This window comes from Malania oleifera, chromosome 2, assembly GCF_029873635.1.
Source record: "Malania oleifera isolate guangnan ecotype guangnan chromosome 2, ASM2987363v1, whole genome shotgun sequence".
In the NCBI taxonomy this organism is placed as follows: domain Eukaryota; kingdom Viridiplantae; phylum Streptophyta; class Magnoliopsida; order Santalales; family Ximeniaceae; genus Malania; species Malania oleifera.
Genome location: NC_080418.1, coordinates 111,109,359 through 111,134,267, shown reverse-complemented (window position 1 = coordinate 111,134,267; position 24,909 = coordinate 111,109,359). Strand labels below are relative to the sequence as shown.

The 24,909-nt window shown below is 37.5% G+C and overlaps 1 protein-coding gene across 8 annotated transcripts in view; it reads right to left on the bottom strand.

The window, feature by feature from the left end:
- The window catches only part of LOC131149437 (CSC1-like protein At3g21620), a 125,704-nt gene that overhangs the window by 90,219 nt on the left and 10,576 nt on the right, over positions 1-24,909 (bottom strand). For 5 of the 8 annotated variants that reach the window (XM_058099874.1, XM_058099875.1, XM_058099877.1 and 2 more), the window contains exon 2: positions 12,581-12,924. In XM_058099874.1, the coding sequence (XP_057955857.1) occupies positions 12,581-12,894 (314 nt within the window). In that variant the 5' untranslated portion in view covers positions 12,895-12,924. Of the gene's footprint in view, positions 1-12,580; positions 12,925-18,025; positions 19,155-24,909 lie in introns of those variants that run through there. The other 3 variants (XM_058099878.1, XM_058099879.1, XM_058099872.1) reach the window with 2 other exon arrangements.

The window sequence follows — 24,909 nt, the reverse complement described above, 5'->3', positions numbered from 1 at the left end:
CTTGTTGCAAAATGAAAAAAAAAAAAAAACCGTTTTTAGTTGCTTACGGTATATATATATTGTCGGATTTCTAGGGAATAAATTAGGAAATTCTATTTTTGCAAATAAAATATGGAATTACTTTTTTAGATTCTAGTAGTTTCTGTTTCCTGTTTTCTAGCCTAGAGCTGATTTGATTTGCTGATTTTGTGGCTTTCCTATACTATTTATCTCGTAATCGTGTCTCGTGAAATTTAATAAGAATAGTTATTCTTCTTCTCAAAAAAACCTTCATGGTATCAGAGCCTCATGCTCTCTTTCTATTTTGTTCTTTCTTCTAATGATGTCGTATAAGTCGGCGATGACCGGCGCCCAAAGAAATCCTACCGGCTCTTTCGGTACTTCCGAAACCATTAAGCCCAATCCCACTATTCCTCCCAATCCTGTATCTGCTGATACTATTCCCAGAATTCAGCCTTTAATCTTACGGTTACAAAACTCAATGGGCACAACTATCTCGAGTGGGCTCAGTCCATAAAATTGGTGATGATGGCAGCGGCAAAATGGGGCATTTGACTGGCGAAATATTGAAACCTATTGCTGGTGACCCTAATCTAAAAAAATGGTACTCCGAAAATTCTCTTATTATTGCTTGGCTCATCAATTCCATGGAACCTTCCATTGGAAAACCTCACCTATTTCTTCCTACTGCTAAAGATGTCTGGGAGGCCGTTTGAGATCTTTATTCAAACTTGGAGAATTCTTCTCAAATATTTGAGTTGAAAACTCGACTCTGGAGATCCAAGAAGAATGATCACGATGTTACTACTTATTACAATGAATTGGTAATGTTATGGCAGGAACTTGATCAGTTTAATGATGATTTTTGTGAGAATTTGAACGACCACACTCGCCACAAGAAGAGAGGGGAAAACGACTATTTACAGGTTTTTAGACGGCCTTAATCGGAGTTTGGATGAGGTCCTAGGCCGCATTCGTGGCAAGAAGCCATTGCCCTCTATTTAGGAAGTTTTTTCTAAAGTCAGACATGAGGAGTCAAGGAGAAAAATCATGTTACGCAACACCAAACTTGATTCAACCTAGAACCTGAGAGCTCTACTCTTGTGTCAAAAGGTGTTGATTTAGACAACAACGGGCATAAGAAACCATGGTGCGAGCATTGCAAAAAACCGTGGCATAAAAAAGAGACATGTCAAAAGCTTCACGGTAAACCAGCAAATTGGAAGCCAAAATCCAAATGTGACAATCACGCCTTCCAAGCCATCGCTGAAGAGACTCAGGAGCCTTTTACCAACTCGGATGCAGTCCCTTTCACCAAGGAACAATTAGAGCACTTGTACAAATTGTTTCAATCTCCAAAACTGTCCTTAACTCCATCTTGATCTTTGGTATAGAAAGGTAACTCTCTTGATACTGTATTTTTAGGTGTTATTCCTAACTCTATTCATTCTTGGATAATTGATTCTGGCACAACTGATCATATGACCGATTGCTCCAAATTGTTCTCATCCTATAGTCCGTGTGCAGGCAATAAAAAGGTCAAAATCGCAGATGGTTCACTCTCGGTAATTGCCAGGATGGGAACTATCAAACTCACTTCGTTGTTAACTCTCCATGATGTGCTCCACGTTCCCAATTTGTCTTTGAATTTTTTGTCCATCAATAAAATTACCTCTGATCATCAATGTCAAGCTAATTTCTACTCTTCTTATTGTGAGTTTCAGGAATTGATCATGAGGAGGGAGATTGGCAGTGCTAAGGAAAAATATGGACTCTATTATTTTGACGATGGACCTAACTCGAGTAGACAATGTCAAAGTACTTGCTTAAATTTTGTTTGTGTTTTTAAAGATAATGATATCATGTTATGTTATTATAGGTTAGGCCATCCTAGTTTTCAATATTTAAAATACTTGTTTCCCAATTTATTTCGGAATAAAAGTCCATCTTCTTTTCAATGTGAAGTTTGTCAGTTTGCTAAACATTATCATGCAACCTTTTCCACCCAACCCTACAAACCAACTACACCATTTACTGTGATTCATAGTGATATCTGGGGCCTATGTAGAATGTCTATGTATTCTGGGAAAAAATGGTTTGTGACCTTTATTGATGATCACACGAGATTAAGTTAGGTTATTCGATGAAGGAAAAATTTGAAGTGGAAACAATTTTCAAAAAATTTTACACCATGGTACAAACATAATTTTAAAAAAAATTAAATTAAATAATGCAGAGTGATAATGGTCGAGAATATTTCAAAAGTATTTTGGGCCAATTTTTTCTTGAAAAAGGAATTGTTCATCAAAGCTCTTGTGTCGACACTCCGCGACAAAATGATTTGGCTGAAAGAAAAAACAAACACTTATTGGAAGTAGCTCAGGCATTGCTTTTTACCAATTAGGTACCTAAATATCTTAGGGGTGAAGCCGTTCTTACTACTACATATCTCATAACTAGAAGGCCTAATAAGGTTTTAAGCTTTGAAACACTTTTTGATGTTTTTCATACGTTTTATCCAACAAATCGGCTTTCTTATTATTTACCACTAAAGATATTTGGTTGTACCACTTTTGTTCATATCATAGTCATAATCGAGGAAAACTTGAACCTAGAGCCACAAAATGTGTGTTTGTTGGTTATGCTCCCACTCAAAAGGGGTATAAATTTTTTGAACCTATTTCCAAAAAATGTTTGTTACCATGGATGTTACATTCTTTGAATTACATCCCTATTTTACGCCTCATCTTCAAGGAGAGGGGGGGGGGGGGGGGAACAAAACAAAGATTCAGCTGTGTTTCATGATTTTTTCCTAGCTGAAGACTCGCAAAATGATTTTTTCTCCAACTTTGATTATTCAACTTGAAAACCCAAGCTTTATTATACCAGCAGAAAGTGTGTCGATTTTTTTAGATACTAAAAAGGCAGGTCTTCCTACAGTGCCATCTCATGATGTTCATGATCTTATAATGACTAACAATGGAGAAACATAAAAAAACACCATAGCGTTGGTACCATTTGACATTGTCTACTCGCCATAGAGGACAACTCGAAAGAAAGGGTCTTCAAATCCTTTACATTGTCCAAAATCCGTAAACCCTCCACGTAAGGTCCTCATCGAGTCTCTACCTCATGTTCAGTCCATTTAATATTCGAGTTCTGAGTCCTCTAGTTCTAAACCCGAGTCTAGTTCCAATCTTGAGTTTGATGATTATGAACTCCCCATTGCTATCCGGAAGAGTGTGAGGTATTGCACCCAATATCCATTGTCCAATTATGTGTCATATGAAAATCTCTCACATGTTTTTGTGCTTTTACCTCACAATTGTCTTGTATAGAGATTCCTAATACTGTGAAAGATGCTCAGAAAGTTCTTGAGTGGAAGAAGGTTGTCTTCGAGGAGATGAAAGCTCTTATAAAAAATGGCACATGGGAGTTAATTGATCTATCAAGAGGAAAGACAACCGTAGGGTGCAAATGGGTGTTTATAGTTAAGTATAAATCTAATGGTTCTCTAGAATGGTAGAAAGCTTGATTGGTCGCCAAGAGATTCACTCAGACCTATGGCATTGCTTACTTGAAGACATTCATGTAACGACCCGGAGAATTTTAACTATTTAAAATAATAAGAAAGATAATAAACGGAAAAAGGGGAAATAGAAGAAAGGAAAAAGAAATTGTAAAAGGATAACATTCAAGTGCTTGTCGATGAGCAGGATTTTCTCGTTGACGAGAGATCTTGGGGCCCTCGTCGCCGAGCATGCATGTCTCATCGACGAGGATTAACCAAGAGGGTTTGATATGTTCTAAAATTCATCGACGAGCTCACGGCCTTGTCGACCAGTGTTCTTCAGTGGTTCGTCAACGAGTCCTATCTTCTCGTCGACGAGTCCATGTGGCAAAGACGATTATAAGAAGGTTTAGGGAAGTTTCCACACGAAGGAAATTATTTTTCCTTCAGCTTTCTCTCTCTAAAACGTCTCCTCTCTCTTCTCTCTAGCTTTTTGGCCCAAATTCAGTCCAAATCGACGATCGGAGGTTGCTATGGTGTTCTAGGGAAGATTCTCTACACATCTAGCAGATCAGTTTTCTAAACTGGGCTTTTCGGGAAACGCTCCTAAGTTGAGGTAAGGGTTAGAGTTTTTAGTTTTAGGTTTTTAAAAGTTTATTTAGGATTTATAAGTTGAGAAAATGTAGAAATAGTGGTTTATTTGGGGCTTATTTAATTAAACTAGGGTTTTTTAACCAGGGTCCGGGTGAGTGTCACAGGTATCTTTTGGGGATCCCTATTGACGTAGTTCAATAATTTAGGTAAGGGAAAATTATATATTAAATCAGGTTTTTATGAATTAAATGAAAATGGACTATGTTATATATATGTATATATGTTTTCATGTGGGTATAAAATGCCAACCATGTAAATTATGTTTTCTGAGCTTAGGGCTGCTTACTTAGCTATGTATATGTGAAAATGAGTTGATGAAAGTGGAAAATATTTTTCAGGATAATTATGTAAGAAATGAAGGTATATTTTCAATATATAAACATTAAATGTTGGTTGGCTTATTTTACAAGCAATGTATGAATTTTACCAGCTAAATTGTGTGGCATGAGTGGATAGTAATGCAGTGTAAACATAAGTTATATGTATGAGATGCAGGCTATGTAAGAAATGCATTGATAATGAAATGTTATAAGGACTATGTTGCTTGTGTTTGATAATGCAACCATGTATACAATGACAACTAAAAGGAGCCCGTAGACTAATCGATGACAACTAAAAGGAATTGTGTTAGCAAATTTTAGCCCATATCTATGTGGACTAAGTGATGTACAGCTAAAAGGAGTTGTAGTACGAATGAATGAAATGAAATGGAAATGTGAATGAAGTGGATATAAAATGTGAAATGTGAACGATGTAAAATGTGAAAGGTTACGTATAGTGAAATGTTATGAAATGCTAAAGTTATGAACATGAACAGTTATAAATGGTTGAATAACGATAGACAGAATAATGTATTATGCTAAAGTTATGAGCATGAACAGTTATGGATGGTTGAATAACGATAGACAGAATAAGGTATTATGGTATTATCAGTATTATGCTAGTAGAACATGTAACGATAGGGCAGGGCAAACTCTTCGCTTGAGGGCTTGCTAAGAAAGGTGAGTGCACTAGTAGTATCAGATGTAGCGGTAGGCTGCATAACGCACTAGGGCAGAGGGAAACTATTTGTATGGGCGGGTAGATTTCCCTATTCTTGGGGGCCTGGTAAACCTTTGTATGAACAATGTGAGTATGAGATTTATCTATCACTTGAGGGCTTACTGAGTAAGGTGAGTGCCCTGGTATGCTTCAGTTGTGACCTTTGGGTTGCCTAATGTATCAGAGCAGAGGGGTGCTACTTGTATGAGCGGGTAATCACCCCTATCCTTGGGTAGTCTCGTGGGTAAATACTTTGCATGTGTATGATCAAGTTCAGAAAATGATTTCAGAATTATGTTAATGGTTTGCAAATGATAATAATTTGTTATTTATGAATCTTATGTAGGCCACACGTTGTTTAAATATATATTGTTTCTTCCCTTACTGAGATGTGTCTCGCCCGAATATGAATTTATCTTTTTTAGGACCTCCACGAAATCGAGCTTAGAGAGCTCAAGGCTGATAGCATTTTTGGGTTATAGATAGAGAAAGGGTATAAACATTTTGATGATATTTTGGGATGTGTATATTTTATGATTTATGTTTTATGTTTTAAGTCTTCTGGAAAATGGATGGTTGTGAATACTGGAAGTGTAGGTTATGATTTTGGAGATATGTATATGCAAGAATACAGGTGATGAATGGTTATTATGGATTATGGATAGAAATGGTAAACTTTGGTATTTATTTTTATGATTGAGGGTCATAGTTACGTTTTCCTCTGCGTACATGGCATTTATTTATGGATGTTTAGGACTTAATCAAGTATAATGCACCGGACCGGGTTTAAGGGTTCGATGTGTTACAATTTGGTATCGGAGCAAATAGATTTTGGGTTCTGCAAACTTAGGGATGAATGATGATTTATGCTAGAGCATAGGAATTAGTTAGGATAAGGATACTAGATAAATAGGTTAGGTGTTAAGAAGTAGGTTTGATGTCAGGAAGTATAGGATTTTGTTTTGTAGTTTAGAGGTGGAAGTACGTCGACGATTTCCTGAGATTTTTCCGAATTAGTTGACGACCTCAGAAAAGCCACGGTAAACCTTAGATGATTTCTTTTTTGAATTGTGAGACTGGTCCTTATATGGAGAACTTGGATGTATATTGGATTTAAATTATATAAATGTGTGTTGGAGTTATGATATGAAATTCTTATCTCTTTTCTGCCCTATTTTCAAGATGGATCCTAGAGATGAGGATGTAGAGGCTGAAGGAAGGAAAGGTTCAAATACTTCTAGTGAAGAGGACATTGATACCTCCAAGATACTGTGGGGTATAGCCCGCCAGGTTAGGGTAGAGATGAAGAAGGATCCTAAAGAACATAACTGTCCACCTACAGGTCAGGGTTGCGGCATTAAGGAGTTTATGAGGATGAACCCTCCAGCTTTTGTAGGAGGACCTAATCCAGTGGCTGCAGAGAATTGGGTACAGGAAATAGAGGAGATTATGGTTGTACTCGATTGCACGGACGAGCAGAAGGTCCGTTATGCTGCATTCAAGATAACTGGAGAGGCAAAACGCTGGTGGCTTTCTGCGAAGCTGCTAGAGGACTAGAGGCTGGAAAAGATAGCTCTTACCTGGGAGAGATTCAAGAGCTCTTATTTGACAGGTATTTTCCTTCATCTATCAGAGAGAAAAAGATCGAAGAGTACACTAATTTGACCCAGGGGGATATGACCGTTGCGGAATATGCAGCAAAATTTGTGGAGCTTTCTCGCTTCGCACCATTTCTGATTTCGAACCAGGCAAGGAAGGTCAGGAAATTTGAAAAAGGCCTAAGACACAGAATATATGCACTGGTGGTGGGGTTTTGGGTTCAAAATTTTTCAGATTTAGTTGATAAGGCTTCGGTGCTGGTGAAGAGTATTCAGAGCAGCACAGAGCCTTCAGAGCAAAAGAAGAGGCTTGCACCATCTAGCTTTCAGGCAAAGGTCAGTCAAGGATCAGGGAAGAAAGGAAAAGAGGTAGTGGACTCCGTATGCCACAAATGTAATAAAAGGCATAGGGGCGAATGCTGGTTTGGAACTCCCAATTGCTTTAGGTGCGGTACGTCAAGGCATATCAAGAAAAGTTGTCGGGAACCGTTGCCTATGGTATCTGTTCAGAACTAGGATCGGGAAAAACAGCAAGTACCACTTGGAAGAGGTGCTCCAACTCGAACGTATACACTTCAAGCTAAAGAGGATGCCATTAGAGAAGCAGGTATGGATGTATGATTTAAAAAGAAATGATTTAATTAAATTATGGATAGTTGGCAAAGTTATATGGTGATGTTATGTTATGAATAGCATGAATATAAGAAATAGAATGAGTTTATGAATGTTTGAAATGAGGAAAAATGAATTAGTAAGAAAAAATTTCAAGGACAAAATTTCTTTAAGGAGGGAGGGAAGAACGTAACGACCTGGAGAATTTTAACTACTTAAAATAATAAGAAAGATAATAAAAGGAAAAAAAGGGGAAATAGAAGAAAGGGAAAAGAAATTGTAAAAGGGTAACATGCAGGTTCTTGTCGATGAGCAGGATTTTCTCGTCGACGAGAGATCTTGGGGGCCTCGTCGCCGAGTGTGCATGTCTCGTCGACGAGGATTAACCGAGAGAGTTTGAAATATTTTGAAATTCGTCAACGAGCTCACGGCCTTGTTGACGAGTGTTCTTCAGTGGCTCGTCGACAAGTCCTATCTTCTCGTCGACGAGTCCACGTGGCAAAGACAATTATAAGAAGGTTTGGGGAAGCTTCCACGCGAAGGAAATTATTTTTCCTTCAGCTTTCTCTCACTAAAACATCTCCTCTCTCTTCTCTCTAGCTTTTCGGCCCGGATTCAGCCCGAATCAACGATCGTAGGTCGCTACGGTGTTCTAGGGAAGATTCTTTACACATCTAGTGGATCAGTTTTCTAAACTAGGCTTTTCGGGAAACGCTCCTAAGTTGAGGAAAGGGTTAGGGTTTTCAGTTTTAGGTTTTTAAAAGTTTATTTAGGATTTATAAGTTGAGAAAATGTAGAAATAGTAGTTTATTTGGGGCTTATTTAATTAAACTAGGGTTTTTGAACTAGGGTCCAGGTGAGCATCACTAGCATCTTTTGGGGATCCCTGTTGACATAGTTTAAGAATTCAGGTAAGGGAAAATTATATATTAAATCAGGGTTTTATGAATTAAATGAAAATGGACTATGTTATATATATGTATATATGTTTTCATGTGGGTATAAAATGTCAACCATGTAAATTATGTTTTCTGAGCTTAGGGTTGCTTATTTAGCTATGTATATGCGAAAATAAACTGATGAAAGTGGAAAATATTATTCAGGATAATTATGGTAGAAATGAAGGTATATTTTCAGTATATAAATATTACATGTTGGTTGGCTTATTTTATAGGCAATGTATGAATTTTACTGCTAAATTGTGTGGCATGAGTGGATAATAATGCAGTAACATAAGTTATATGTATAAGATGCAGGCTATGTAAGAAATGCATTGATAATAATGTTATAAGGACTATGTTGCTTGTTTTTGATAATGCAACCATGTATACAATGACAATTAAAAGGAGTTGTAGACAAATTGATGACAACTAAAAGGAGTTGTGTTAGCAGATTTTAGCGCATATCTATGTGGACTAATTGATGTACAACTAAAAGGAGTTGCAGTACGAATGAATGAAATGAAATGGAAATGTGAATGAAATGGATATGAAATGTGAAATGTGAAGGTTATGTAAAGAGAAATGTTATGGAATGCTAAAGTTATGAACATGAAAAGTTATGAATGGTTGAATAATGACAGACAGAATAATGTATTATGGTATTATCAGTATTATGCTAGTAAAACATGTTACGATAGGGTGGGCAAACTCTTCATCTGAGGGCTTGCTGAGAAAGGCGAGTGCACTAGTAGTATCAGATGTAGCGGTAGGTTGCATAACGCACTGGGGCAGAGGGAAATTATTTGTATGGCGGGTAGATTTCCCTATTCTCGGGGGCCTTCGCTGGTAAACCTTTGTATGAACTATGTGAGTACGAGATTTATCTATCACTTGAGGGCTTACTGAGTAAGGTGAGTGTCTGGTATACTTCAGTAGTGACCTTTGGGTTGCCTAATGTATCAGAGCAGAGGGGTGCTACTTGTATGGGCGGTTAATCACCCCTATCCTTGGGTAGTCTCGTGGGTAAATACTTTGCATGTGTATGATCAAGTTCAGAATATTATTTCAGAATTATGTTAATGGTTTGCAAATGATATTAATTTGTTATTTATGAATCTCATGTTGGTCACATGTTGTTTCAATATATATTGTTTTTTCCGTTACTGAGATGTGTCTTATCCGAATATGAATTTATCTTTTTCAGGACCTCCATGAGATCGAGCTTAGAGAGCTCAAGGCTGATAGCATTTTTAGGTTATAGATAGAGAAGTGGTATAAACATTTTGATGATATTTTGGGATGTGTATATTTAATTATTTATGTTTTATGTTTTAAGTCTTCTGGAAAATGGATGGTTGTGAATACTGGAAGTGTAGGTTATGGTTTTAGAGATATGTATATATGAGAATACAGGTGATGAATGGTTATTATCAATTATGGATAGAAATAGTAAACTCTGGTATTTATTTTTATGATTGAGGATCATAGTAATGTTTTCCGCTACGTACATGGTATTTATTTATGGATTTTCAGGACTTAATCAGGTATAACGCACCGGACTGGGTTTAAGGGTTCGAGGCGTTACAATTCACCCCAGTCACAAAGCTAAACTCTGTAAGAGTTCTTTTGCCAGTTGCAGCTAATCGTGACTGGCCTCTGCAACAGTTGGACGTAAAAAATGCATTTCTCAATGGAGACCTGGAGGAAGAAGTGTACATGGACGCAACTTGTTAAAATTTAGGGGTATACTCAAGGGCAAGGTGATCATACGATGTTTATAAGACATTCACGGGATAGGAAGATAGCGATACTGATTGTGTATATAGACGATATAATTCTCACTAGAGATGACGTACTTGAGATGAACCGATATTGCTTTTGCTATGAGTTTGGTAAGCTAGTTTATGCATTCACCCTACGAGAAACATCTTGAAGCAATTTATCGGATTCTTAGATACTTGAAAAGTATACCAAGATAGGGTTTACTCTTCCAAAAAATCACACAGCAGAACATAGAGGCATACACTGATGCAAGAAATAGAATGTGGTTGCAGGGAGCAGTGCTGAGGCAGAATATAGGGCCATGGCTAACGGAGTTTGTGAGATGCTATGGCTGAAGAGAATTCTCGAAGAGCTGCAGATGTCGGTGAACATGCCAATGAAGTTGTATTGTGACAACAAAGCTGCCATAAGTATTGCTCAAAAACTAGTACAACATGATTGCATGAAGCATGTAGAGATTGACAAACACTTCATAAAAGAGAAGATTGATAGTGGAGCTGTTTGCATGCCTTTTGTTCCTACTACTCAACAAATAGCTGATATCTTCACCAAAGGACTTTTTAGACCTAGTTTTGAGCTCTTTGTAAGCAAGTTAAGCATAATAGATATCTATGCTCCAACTTTAGGGGGGGATGTCGGATTTCTAGGGAATAAATTAGGAAATTCTATTTTTTGCAAATAAAATATGAAATTACTATTTCAGATTCTAGTAGTTTTTGTTTCCTGTTTTCTAGCCTAGGGATCTGCTGATTAGATTTGCTGATTTTGTGGCCTTCCTAATTTGGTGGCCTTCCTCTACTATTATCTTGTAATTGCATCTCTTGAAATTTACTAAGAATGGTTATTCTTCTTCTCAAAAAACCTTCATATATGTTTTGTGTTTCAACAAATGTTCACTCTTAAATGGATTTTAATTTGGTTCCAAATGATGATTTGCAAAAGGAATTCTTTCCTAGGCCTAGTGACCCCATTGGATTTTAGATGGAGTCACAGCCAGTCACGTGCCAAAAAAACTTAGGGACGTGACAATAAGCCTCCAGAAACTGTCATCTCATTCTTTTCCTTTGCTTTCTTCTTTTCTTCTCTTCTACTCTTCTCCTCTTCTTTTCTTCATCTCTCATCCATCTCTTTATAACAGATTATTTTTTAAAAAACTGACAAGAAGTTTACCGCTTTGGTTCAGTTTTTCTCAATTTTTGACCCAAAAATAAATTCTGTAAATTATGGTTCAAAAATTTTGAATTTCAAAGAGAAATTAGACGGCAGCTACATCATTGGGCAAAAGGTCAGGCCATTCCCACACAAGGATACACATGAGTTCCAAGAGAGAGTGATTTCACAAACCAGGGTTTAATGGAATTTATAGGAGGGGATGGCCTCCATTTCACCCACTACTTGTGGGATTTCGTGCATCAAGGATTAGAACCCTCATTGAAGTCGGGCACCTTCTTCTATGATTCTATCTTGAGATGTTGTGATATTGTCCCTGCAGCCAGCAACATCATATTGTCCTACATCAGAATGGTTGAAATGGAGCTTCTCCCCTCCCTCATGATATATAGAACCTTGTCTTACTCTCTTTGTATTTAGCAGCCTTCAATTAATGTAAGTAATTGGAGTAAAATTAAGAATCTAAATTGGTTAATATAATTTCAAAAAATAAATAAAGGCTATATGATTGAAATATTGAAGTTAGAATATGATTTGTACAATTTTTATAATAAACATTTAACTTGGAATTTTTTTTGTTCTCCCTCAAAAATGGAAACCGAAACACTGAAACCCAATTTATATTATATTGAAAACTGAAACCGAGAATGTAACTGAAAGCTGAACTGAAATGTGAAAAGGTCTGGTTTTGGTTCACTATTCGGCTTTTTGGTAACTTTCTTTATGCCTTAAATCTCCACCTCATTGACAGATATTTCTTGGAAGCTAATGCAGTTCTCCATGTAGCATTTCTTCTGAGATTTCTTTTAAATTAGTACACTTTGATCAAGTGGACTCATTAGTCACTATTTTCATTTTGTTCATAGGAAGATCCTTTGTGCCTTGAGATAGGCTCATCCCTCCATCCCATAACCCCTTCCCAAGTTTTGAATATAAGACCTCCAAGATGGACATCCCAAGGCCAAACCACTGGGCTGCCCTGTAAGAAACACAAATCAAAGGCCACCCTATGGAACCAAAACTACCATTTATCTATAATGCTTCAATTAAGAAAATAAAAACTACCTTAGAGAAACCTTAAGATCTGTACAGTTAAAAACAGCTTCTCCATATTTTTGCGCATTTCTCCAATTAAAATTTTTCTGCCTTGTTAGTTGTTACAAACAAACCTTGGAATTTCACTAGAGATTTGTCATATCAATTATTTTTGTATTGCCAAGTACACAAGCTATAACAAGATAAAAATAAAAGTAACAATAAATAGAGCGTACCCTGTCAAGTAAATCCTCAAGTAAACAGCTGAATCCAATCCAGCATGGTCAACAAGCTCAGGTTCTGGCATTTGCAATGCAGCTGGCATCCAACTTAAAAATCGCATATACGATCGAAAGTCCAAATTGACAAACTTCTGGACAAATGCACCTGAATGGATTGGGCTGCTTCTTAAGCCCTTCAAATACCATTTGGGAAAGTAAACCCTATCATTAAGAGGTTGAATACGAAGTACAGCAAATGCCACAAAAAATGCACATGCCGTTAGTATGTTGATTGTCGCTGCAACTGCTATATCACTTAGTGTTGCCATTTATTGACATAAAAAAAAAGGTATATTTCCCTGCAAAATAGGTTAACCTTATCATGAAAAAAGCTAAAATATTTATTGCAATGAACTTTTGAAGAAAAATTACTGGCTGCTTATTCAGATATCAATAATTTAATATCAGAGGCACATCCAAACTAAAGTCAAACTCCTAAATATGTGTGCAAAACATGGTTTAAATGGAGAACATTTAACTTCATATTCTTCCATTTGAATCGAGGCACCCGACATTTATAGGGGATATTTAAAGAAAGGAAAAGCTTTAGATGGAACCAAAAAAAAGCACTTGAACCAAAAAAAACCAATTAAAGTGGATTGTAATAATGACCTAAGAATAAGACTAAAAGCCAAAAAATTGAAATGGTAATAGGATAAAAGTAATCTCAACAAAAGAAGAAAAAATTATAAGGCAAGCTTAAGCTAAAGCAAGTCAACCAATGGAGACTTTTCAATCCTCATGATTCAATTGCTTCATGTAATCATCTATGAAGCACCAACACTCTTGAGAGCCTGGAGTGTTAGTATTTCTAAATGCGTAAAATTACCACTTTGCTCTAGTTTGTTGACTTGATCAATGTCAAACTTGCATAAACATATTAATTATATTATGCTTGTATTCTTGCAAGATATTAATATCAATGCTGCATGCTGGGATTGGCCATAGAGACACATGGCAGGGTCTCTACCAATCTCGATCTTTGGATGTTCTAGAGAGTTTTGGTTTGGTGAGCTCGAGTCAAGTTTTGCTAAGTGGGTTCCTACCCCTTGGCCTTTTCTTAAGTTGTTCAAGTGTTTGCATGTCATTCGTGACATATGTTCATTTTTTTATTTCTTCTCACTTGATTCATGTGCCATTGTTGGATTTGATCAAATAATACATCTTTTTCATCAATTGAGACATGACAAGTCAATCTATTATTGAAAGATGTAAACTTACAACATTATGATTCTCCTCTATAAATAATATCCTATAAGGCCAAGATTATTCTTCACAGAGACCTTTTTTGGATAGTTGAACCATCAAGCTCTCTCTCTCTCTCTCTCTCTCTCTCTCTCTCTCTCTCTCTCTCTCTCTCTCTCTCTCTCTTGCTTTTTCTCTCGCCCTCAACTTTTGAATCCCACTAGTTTAGAGAATCCTTACAACCATAAGAATACCTTCATCTACCACAATCCACGTTCAAGCTTCTTGGGAATTGCCTAGCTCTCTCCAGATAATCCATTACTTGCGAACAACGAAGTTCTCTTCCCTTCTCAAGAACCCCCTCCACATTTTGGCGACACTGCTGGGGAGAGTTTGATTTTGAAAAGTTATGGCTAAGAGAAAGGTAGGCATTTAACTTGAGGCTAATACCCAACTCAATCAAGACATTGAGAATGGTGTAGATTCCAATGATCATCTTGTTGAGCATAAAGAATCCTCGAACGTTGCCACCTACCTGACCCATATGATGAAGACGTTTCAAACTTCCCAAGAAAAAGTGCTTGGTGTTCATCAACAGAACACTAGAATGCTTAATCAAGAAGTTGCTACCATCAGTAAAATGATTCTTGCATCTTCTTCGGGATCACAACCTTAAGGGGCTGTCTTGAACCCTCATGTTGAGGACTCTACTAATCCTCCTAGTTCTGGGTGACACGATAAAGGCACGCCATCAATCCAAAGAGATAAATTTACCTTAAACCCTATAGTAGTTTCTCAAACACCACTAGTTAGGGGACCAATCCTTGTTATTCCTCCCGCAACTACTACACCCATTCCACAAGTTCAACATCGAAGATCCACTTCACACGTCCCACCAAACCTCCGTCCTTCTCCTTCAAGACCCATCATGTCCAATTTTGTCCCCTACATCACTAAGGAGGATCTGGACAAGATTTTGGAAAAGAATTAGAAGAAGTCTCTTGTCGTAGGATGAAATTTAGTCTCCTTTATACAAATTGAATTATCTTAAAGCCTTATCTAAGGACTGCACCAGCCAAAAATTAAAATTCTTCAACAAAAAGTTTTTGTTAAGACATGTAGTGTCTATGGGTTGGATGATGACCTTAACTTGAAGGAAGTCTCCAAAACATTGTCTGAAAAGGCATAAATGTGGTATGTTAATCTCAAACAAGGGTCGGAAAAAACCTAGTATTAGATGTGCGGCGCCATCTTTTTTGAGAAAAATTATTGTCTACTCAGGAGAATATGACTTTGGTGGATCATGGGAGGAAGTATTAGAAGTTATTCAATGGACTATATGGAATGCTTTCGAGATTGTGTGTTAGACATCCAAGCCAATATTGGGGAGCGGGAGCTTGTGAAAGTCTACATCCAAGGGATGCTTATTGAATATTGGCTGCACTGCAAGAACTTGGTGCTATCATCCTTTGCTACCCTAGTGGAAGCTACTTGAAGAACTATTAACTCCATTTAAAGGAAAAGGAATGACAATGGCCATTTTGAAATTTCATCCAAAGGAAGAAAAATTGAATAAGAAATCCCGCAATGATAGACAGACTAGGTGACAGTCCAATTCAAATGCAATAGCGAGGCATGAGATGTTCTCCTTTATGGATTATTTTTGTGGATATAATCAAACTAAGATGGCTTTAAAGGATTAGAGAAAACTGCATCCAAGTTGCCTTGACTGCAATGACTATGTCGATTAAAGACTTTCTTATTAAATTGTATCTCACTTCTACCAAAATTTTCATGGGTGAGCAAGAATGCCTAGTTTATTAATTAAGCAAATTCATACATGGGCGTGAAGTTGACAACTTAGCAATAGAAATGCATTGCCTATCACATATGTTCGCCTCTTAGAAGCTTTGACACTATATTCTAGCATGGAGGCTAATCTTGGTGATGAAATATGATCCAATCAAATATCTTTTCACTAAACTAATTCTTTTTAGAACGATAGCCAAATGGTTTCTGTTACTTGAACAAACATGATATCACCAGTGCTAACCTAAAAGTTATCAAATCTCAAGCCCTTACAAATGTTTTGGCACAAATTCCATCTCAACATGACGGGGTCATATATCCCTGGGGTACTCCATGAATCCCTACTCATTGCAACAAAAAGCTAAGTGCAGGATATGTACTTTGATGGTTCTTCGACAACTACAAAAGGATGTATTGGGCCTATACTACAAGGTTCAAAGGATAACTCCTTGGAGAAGGGTCGAGAGCCTCTCTCCCTAAATCCAGGTCAAGAAACACTCTCCTTAGAGTTAGGTGGAGATTTTATCTTTTGTCTCCAGGTTGATAGATATCCTCCTTGAAAATGATACAAAGATCATCCTTAACAAATCTTAATCACATGATAAATACTCCAAACATATGAAGAGAGGATCTCCTCAAAGCTAGGTCGAGATCCCATCTCCCTAGCATTGGGTAGAAAGGTGATCTCCTTATCAGAATGTTACATGATTACCTTGATGTTGGCAAGATATATATGGTGTTCATAACTAGGTTGAGACCTAACCTCCCGCACATTGGGTGGAGGTTGTATCTCCCCAATGCCTGGTTAAAGTTGGATCTCCGTAGTCTACATATGTTTGTAATAAGTTTAATATATCCTTGAGAGTTGTACAAATATCCTCCTCCTTGAGAAATCTTAATTATGTGATGAAGAATCCAAATTTAGATCGAGAGATTATCTCCCTAGATCTAGCTAAAGATCTTATCTCCCTGACATTTGGTCAAAGGTTGCTCTCCCTATCCTAAAGTCACAAAACTACTATGTTATCGGATAGATATATTTTTCACAACTAGGTTGAGGACTAACCTCCCATGCATTAGGTGGAGATTGTATCTCCACAACGCTTGGTCGAAGTTCGATCTCCCTGGCCTAAATAAGTTTGCTCAAGGATTGATAGTGTTACTAACTTGCTTTAAGTAAGAATCAAACATGTCTAGTTTAAACTCACATCTATAACATCTAAACCACAATCCAACTAAAGGATAGAACTTCAAGGATTGCATGACATGTAGAATACTTGCCCAATGACAACCAAAAGAAAATGACATTTTTCTCCACTTGATATGGCACCAGTCATGAACTCGCTTACAAGGTTATAAAGATGTTCTAAATAATTCATATGCTACTGTGAACTCTATTAAGTTATGAAACTTTACACTGTCCAGAACTCACTTACAAGGTTATAAAGATGTTCTAAATAATTCATATGCTAGTGTGAACTCTTTGAAGTTATGAAACTCTACATATGTGGGACCACCCAAGGCACTAGGAAATTCCTTGGATCATGTAAATCAGTCCCTTTGGAATTAGGGGAGGAACGGTGCAATTGGGAGAATCCAAAAGATGTTCTAAATAATTCATATGCTAGTGTGAACTCTCTGAATTTATGAAACTCTACATATGTGGGACCACCCAAGGCCCTAAGAAATTCCTTGGATCATGTAAATCAGTCCCTTTTGGAATTAGTGGAGGAACGGTGCATTTGGGAGAATCCAAAAGAGACAAGAAGCTTCAAGCAGACCATCCTAATAAAATTGAGATTTCTTAGGAACATATTCTCTTCCTTCATTCCCTCAATCCCTATGGGTATCTTCGCTACCATAATTCTCACTAACATTGAGAGAGGCTCCGCCAATTTCTCTCTGAAGATCTTTAGGATAAGCATCATCTTTGTTACATCTATATTTATGGACTCATGTTGCAGTTTCCTGAATGTGAAACCTTCTTTTCATAGAAAACTCCTTACTAAGGATATGATGCTAGAATTTCCATGTCGGGGTCTCTCATATGTAGAACCACTTTCATTGATTTTTCCAAATTATTATGTGGTAACTCTTAGATGTGTCATCTCCACGAATGCCACAGATCTAACAATTAGAAATGATGAAAAGAAAAATGCTAATCCAAGCAATCAAAACAAAAGGAAGATACTTAGGGAAGTTTTACATTCTATTACAACTTTTTAAAATATATATATATATATATATTTAAGTTTGCACCAAGTATTAAAGAGTTTCCTGTGTCTATATTAAAAAATGTTTAGATTTCAACCAAAAAAAATATATATATATCTTTTGTGAATTTTTAGAGAAAATTTTACAGGTTTAAAAAAAAATAAAAAATAAAATCTGCGTTTAGGAAACTACTGCAGGAAGTGTAGTAATCTTCCCTGCGTGCAAACCCCGCGGGATGCATATACTCCCCCATGGGCACAATCCGCGTGCAATCTGGCTAGGACTCTTTCCTTGTGTCTGCAATCTCAATAGGACCCGCAATCCCCGTAATGCACACCTTGCAGGAGACAAGCGCACAACTCCACGAAACTCGCACTCCCAGCATCTACATTTACTCGCAAGACTTGCATATTTAAAAACTTAAAAAATTCCACATCTAAAATTCAAATTTTTAAAAATATCTTTCATCTTATTTAAAATAAAATAAAATAAAATAAAATAAAAGATTGTGGATTTCAGAAAAATATTCATGAATTTGAAAAAAAAAAAAATCTCTTTTGAGTGCACAACTCCAATTGAACTCCTAGACTCCTTGCACATGCGCAACTCCACGTAACTCCTAGACTCCCCCATACGTGTCTTTGCGAGACTCCCAAAACTCTCCACATGCGCAACCCCCAGAATGTCCCTGCGTGCACTACTCCCCTAAGACTCCCAAAAAAATTTAATAATCTAAAATTCAAAATTCAAAATTCAAAATTCTTATCATATTTTTCTTAAAATGACGGTGGATTTCAAACTCTCTTCATGTACAACCCCTGTAGACTCCCAAACTCCCTATGCACATGCAACTCCTACGAGACTCTTAGAACTCCTTGTGTGTGCTCAACTCCCGCGGACTCCCAGACTCCTTACGTGCCCAACTCATGCGGGACTTGCAGAACTCTCGCGCATGCACAACCCCCACAGGACTTTCGGACCTCTCTCCACTCGCATGTGACTGTCGTGGGACTCTTCAACCTCCTGTAAGCGACAACTGCGGAACTCCCGGACTTCCACGCATGTGCGCAACCCCTACGGAACTATTAGACCTCCCCATGTGCATGTGAATCTTGCAGGCTCCCACACCTCCCTACACACACTTAACTCTCACAAAACTCCCACACCTCCTGGTGCACATGATAATTGCGGGATTCCCATACCTCCCTACACACACTTAACTCTCACAAAACTCCCACACCTCCTAGTGCACATGATAATTGCGGGATTCCCATACCTCCCTGCGTGCACATGACACTCGCGGGAGTCCTAGACCTCCCCACATATGATTCCTGTGGAATTCCTAAATCTTGCTTTTGTAAAGTTAGAGATGGAGGAGAGAAAAATAAAAGAAGAGAAAAAGAAAAGAAAAAAAGAATATGGTAGTATCCTGGAGAGTTACGTATAGCTCCAAGTCTGCCCTCTTATATATTGAAAATAATAAAATTCTTAAGGGAAAAAATGCCCCCACTCGCACAACCTAATTGCTTAAATAACCTATTCTCTTCTAACACCCCCCCTCAAGCTGGGCGTGTATAAATATCACCCAACCTCAGCTTATTACAACCATTACACAAGGTGAGCTTATATAAATTCTTTGTTGAAAACATCGACTAACTGATCCATAGATTTCACTAAAGGAGTCCTCAAGAGCTTCTTCTATATGACATCCCTCACACAATGGCAATCAACTTCAATGTGCTTTGTTCTCTCATGCAATACTAGATTGCAAGTGATGCAAATAGTAGCTTGATTATCACAAAACATATCCATTGGCTTCGTTATAGAAAACCCCATCTCTGACACAAGAGAAATTAACCAATAAGTATGAGTCATAGCTCGGTATTATGCTTTAGCACTAGATCTAGCTAAAATAGTTTGTTTCTTGCTACACCAAAAAACAATACTACCTCCCACGAATGCACAATATCTAGTAGTAGACCTTTGATCATCAATAGAGCTAGCTCAATTCACACCACAGTATCCCATGATCTCACTATTTTTGTTACATTTATAAATCAAACCTTTGCCAAGAGAGCCTTTGAGATACCGCAAAGTCCTACAAACAACATCCCGATGTGGTGTTTTGGGATTTTCCATAAATTAACTCACCATCCCTACTGCAAAAGAATTGTAAGGTCTAGTGACAGTCAAGTAGATCAACTTGCTAGCCAATTGCCTACATCAATGCTTGTCCTCAAATTCCATCCAACAACCTTAGACAACTTCATGTTAGGATCCATAGGAGTATCAGTTGGTTTAGCTCCTAACAAACCAGTCTCACTTAACAAGTCCAATGTATATTTTTGCTAAGATAGACTCAACCCTTTCCTACACCATACAATCTCAATACCAAGAAAGCAATGCAAAGTACCCAAGTCTTTGATTTGAAATTTAGCTCGAAGTCACTGCTTAACATCTACAATCCTACTTTGGTCACTACCAATGATGATGATATCATCAACATAAACTACTAGAAGTACCACATCTGCCTCTATTTTGCAGACAAACACCAATGATCAGAAGAGCACTGGATGAAGCCAAATGTAGACACACTAAATTTGTCAAACCAAGCTCGAGGAGACTGGTTAAGACCAAAATGGCCTTGGGCAACCTATATACTTTGCATCCTCCCCTTGAGCAACACACCCAGAAGGTTGCTCTATACCTCTTCCTACAAATCTCCATATAAAAAGGAATTCTTCACATCCAACTGGTACAAGGGCCAATAAAATTAACTACCAACGAGATCAACACATGAATAGAGTTTAGTCGAGCAATAGGAAAGAAGGTCTCAAAATAATCAATACCATATGTTCGGGTGTACTCCTTGGCAACCAATCAAGCATTAAGTCATTAAATGGAGTCGGCAGGAAGATGTTTAATACTGTAGACCCAATGACACTTAACTAACTTGTTACTAGGAAGAAGATCCACCAAGACACTCGAGTGGTCAAAGCATCCATTTCTACATCCATTGCATGCTTCCACCTAGTGTTGGTAAGCTCATCAACATGTAAGGAAGGGATAAAATAAAGGAAATAAACAAGGCGAAAGAATACAGAGGACTTGGAAGGTGAAGAATGTAAACGTAATGAGCAATAAGATAAGTAACTAAGGACATCATACATGTTTGAGCACCTTTCTGGTGAGTAATGGGCAAATCTAAGTCACACTTGGATGGATCTCCAAAATCATAAGTAAAACAGAGATGGGCAGAAGAGGATGACTTCCCCTTGCTTTCAGTTGTTCATAAACCCTTAATTGTTTATCGTTGTCTGTATTTGATGGATTTGGACAAGCAACTAAAGAATTTTGGAGAGGGATAACAGAAGGAACCAAAGGATCAACACATGAGGGGGGATAAAAAAATGTTGGTGGATTCAAAGTAGATTCATCCGAGGAGGACCTTGCACTAAAGAAATAAGGTGTCCCTTCAAAAAAGGTGATATTTGCCTTACATATTTCTTGCGAGTATAGGGATCATAGCATTTATAACCTTTCTGAGTTCTCGAGTACTTGACAAAGACACATGTAACCACATAAGGAGAGAACTTGTCCAATCTAATATGTGGAACATGAACAAAACATGTGCAACCCAAGACATAAGGCACAATAGAGAACATGGATGTTTCTAGATGCACAATGGAGAAGGGGTGTTTGTCCTCTTAGAACACTGGAGGGCATCCTATTAGCACAAAACAAGTTGTAAGAAGAGCATTAGTCTAGATAGTTCTAAGAGCATGCATATAAAAGGGGGGAGACCATGCCATGTCAAGAAAATGTTTATTTTTTCTTTTAGAAACTCCATCCTACTAAGGGGTATGTATACATGATATTTGATGAATAATTCCTTTGGTCAGGCAAAAGGATTGAAGCTTATTTTGAACAAGTTCAAGTGCACTATTAGATTAAAAAAAGTTGAATACTTGTGCTAAACTGAGTTTTTATTTCTAACGAAAAATCCAGGTCATATGCGAAAAATCATTGACGAAGGATACAAAATATTGATGGCTAGTGAAATTCTTAACTCTACATAGACCTCAAATATTGGAATGAGTAAGAGAAAACAACGATTTACTACAAGAATTAATTTTAGATGGAAAAGATGTCCTAACATGCTTTCCTAATTGGCATGCAGTATAGCCAAAACGAGAAACAAACTTGAACATGGGAAAAACTTATTGTAGTTTTTAAGGGGATGGATGATCGAAACGAGCATGAAACTAATCAAGAGAAAAACCATGAGTAGAAATTGAGGAAGCAGTATGACAAGAATTGGATTAACCATCATCACCATCAAAACAGTACAAGTCGTCCTTCACAAGCCTCCCACCAATCATCTTCTTTGTTTGGAGATCTTGAATAACACAATGAGAAGAAAAGAAGGTCACAAAATAGTTATGAGATTTTGTTAATAATAGGTGTGGGAAAACGTGTTTAATGACTTGTATTCTACACGTGTATAGTTAGCTATTTTAGGAAATTTTGTAATAGCTTGTATTCCTAGAGTTAGGCTGATTTGGTTAGTTTCCTATTCTGTTAGAATGTCCCATAAATCATGGGATCTGATATAACCTAGTTAATTTTCCTTTTTTTCTGCTAGGGTTGATGTACATAGCTAACATTTTTTGTATTATTCAAAGATGAAGAAAATTCTTCCGTTTCTCACTTTGTGTTATGGTATCAGAGCCTAAAGCTCTTTTTTGGGATTAAAAACCTCTTCAGACAGGCCTCCATTGCAGAGACCATGTTGCTGCTACTTTGTACCTTGTTTTACCCTATTTTTTGGTTCAAAAACAGAGTACTTTTGCACTTTTTCTGTTCAGCCTTCATTGCTGAAATTTCTTAGAAAAGCTTCCATTCTTATTTCTACCTTTGCCAGCGTTCATTGCTAGTGGTTTCCGTTTTGAGTGATCGGCCTTAGTCGCCAAGAGATTATTGTTTGTGAAGAATGTCAGAGGTTGCAGAGATGATCGCTACAGCACAATCGAAGGAGATTGTTCGATCACAACAACCCAGGGAATTGCAAAATATCCAGGCAGCATATAGGATGAATGGGAAAAACTACCACAAATGGTCTCAACTTGTCCACGCCATGCTGAAGGGAAAGGGAAAGATCAGCCATCTCATGGGTACAGGGCCAAAACCAAGAGATCCTCGTTTTGAAGCATGGGATGAAGAAGATTCCATGATTATGGCGTGGCTGTGGAATTCTATGATTCCTGAGATTAGTGAAACATGTATGTTCTTGGCTACTGCCAAGGATATTTAGGATGCGATTCAACAGACATACTCAAAAGCTAGAGATGTGGCTCAAGTATATGAGGTGAAGGTGAAGACGATTGCAGCCAAACAAGGGAGTAAATCTATTACTGAATATGCCAACCAATTGAAATCTTTGTGGCAAGAACTTGATCATTATAGAGTGATAAAAACCAAGTGTCCTGAAGATGTCGCTATTCTAAAGGATTTCATTGAGCAAGATAGAGTCTATGATTTTCTTGTTGGACTTAATCCAGAGTTTGATCAAGTGAGGATTCAAATTCTTAGCAAGCAGGAAGTTCCATGTAATGAGGTGGTGGTACTGATTTGAGGCGGGGAAATCAGAAGTGGTATGATGCTTGAACCACAGAACACGGACAACTCGGCTACGGTGGCAATAATTCAGTCACAAATGTGCAACAAGCACCAATTTTTGAAAATGGGAGACCTGGTAAGCTAGAGGCCCAGAACCGTGATTACAAGAACAACTTGTGGTGCACTTATTGTAAGAAGGCATGCCATACTTGTGAATGGTGTTGGAAACTTCATGGAAAACCTCCAAGCTGAGAGTGGAGATAGAAAGGAAAGCAGCCAAGGAACAATGGTCAGGTCCATGTTGCTATGGTACAACAAAATGAAGCAGCACCACAAGAGTTAGGCGATCTCAACCAAGAAGAGGTCGAGAGCATGTGATCTCTTATTGGCAATCTTGACAAACCTTCAGGTACTTGCTTATTGGCATATTCAGGTGAGTTTGCTACCTTTATTGGATTAAATGTCTCGGGTGAAACCTTTGCCAAGTTCTGGGTCATGGACTCCGGAGCTACCGACCATATGACCCACTCATCAAATGGTTTTTTCACGTATTTTCCATGCCCAAGCAGTAGGAAAATAGCCACAATCGATGGTTCCTTGACCACTGTAGCAAGTTAAGGAGATGTCAAAATAGGCCCATCACTGATTTTAAAATATGTTCCCCATGTTCCTAAATTATCCACAAACCTCATCTCTGTTCAAAGACTCACTCAAGATGTATGTTGCAATGTGGTTTTTCATCATAGTGTATTTCAGGACGAGGATTCAGGGAGGATGATACTACCTTGAAGCACCGAGTCAGTCAAGCATTACCAAGGGCAAATTATCTCACTCTTTTGTTTCTGAGCATTTTTTGTCCAATAAAAAGAAAGTTTGGCTTCAACATCTCCGAATTGGACATCCGTCATTTAGAGTCATTAAAATTTTGTTTCCTTCTTTATTTAAAGGTTTAAATGTTGAGAATTTTCATTGTGAAGTGTGTGAACTTGTTAAACACAAACGTGTATCTTTTTCCAATCAGTAATAAGAGAAGTTCTATTCCTTTTTATCTAATTCATAGTGATATTTGGGGTCTTTCTAATATTCCTAATGTTTATGGGGCACAATGGTTTGTGTTAGCCTTAGTGGCTACGTAATCCTAATTGTCATATTTTGATGATAACAACCCATTAGTGATTCTGAGTTAAACTAATCCTTGCACATCAAGGTAGTACAGGGACAACATAAAGATACTGGATCAAACGCAAGATCAAGTGAACATTCAAGAAGCAAAGATCAAAGCTCACTCAGAAGAACCCAAGCACAATCAACTAAAGCAAATGTAAAGTCATATATATAAATGGGAAGTGTTTGAGGCAGGAATGATTTGTAACTCTTGTTGTTCTGATTCAAGCAAGTTTATTTAGCAAGAGTTGAGCAATTGCATAAGCATACTAGTATATAGGATATCAACGATT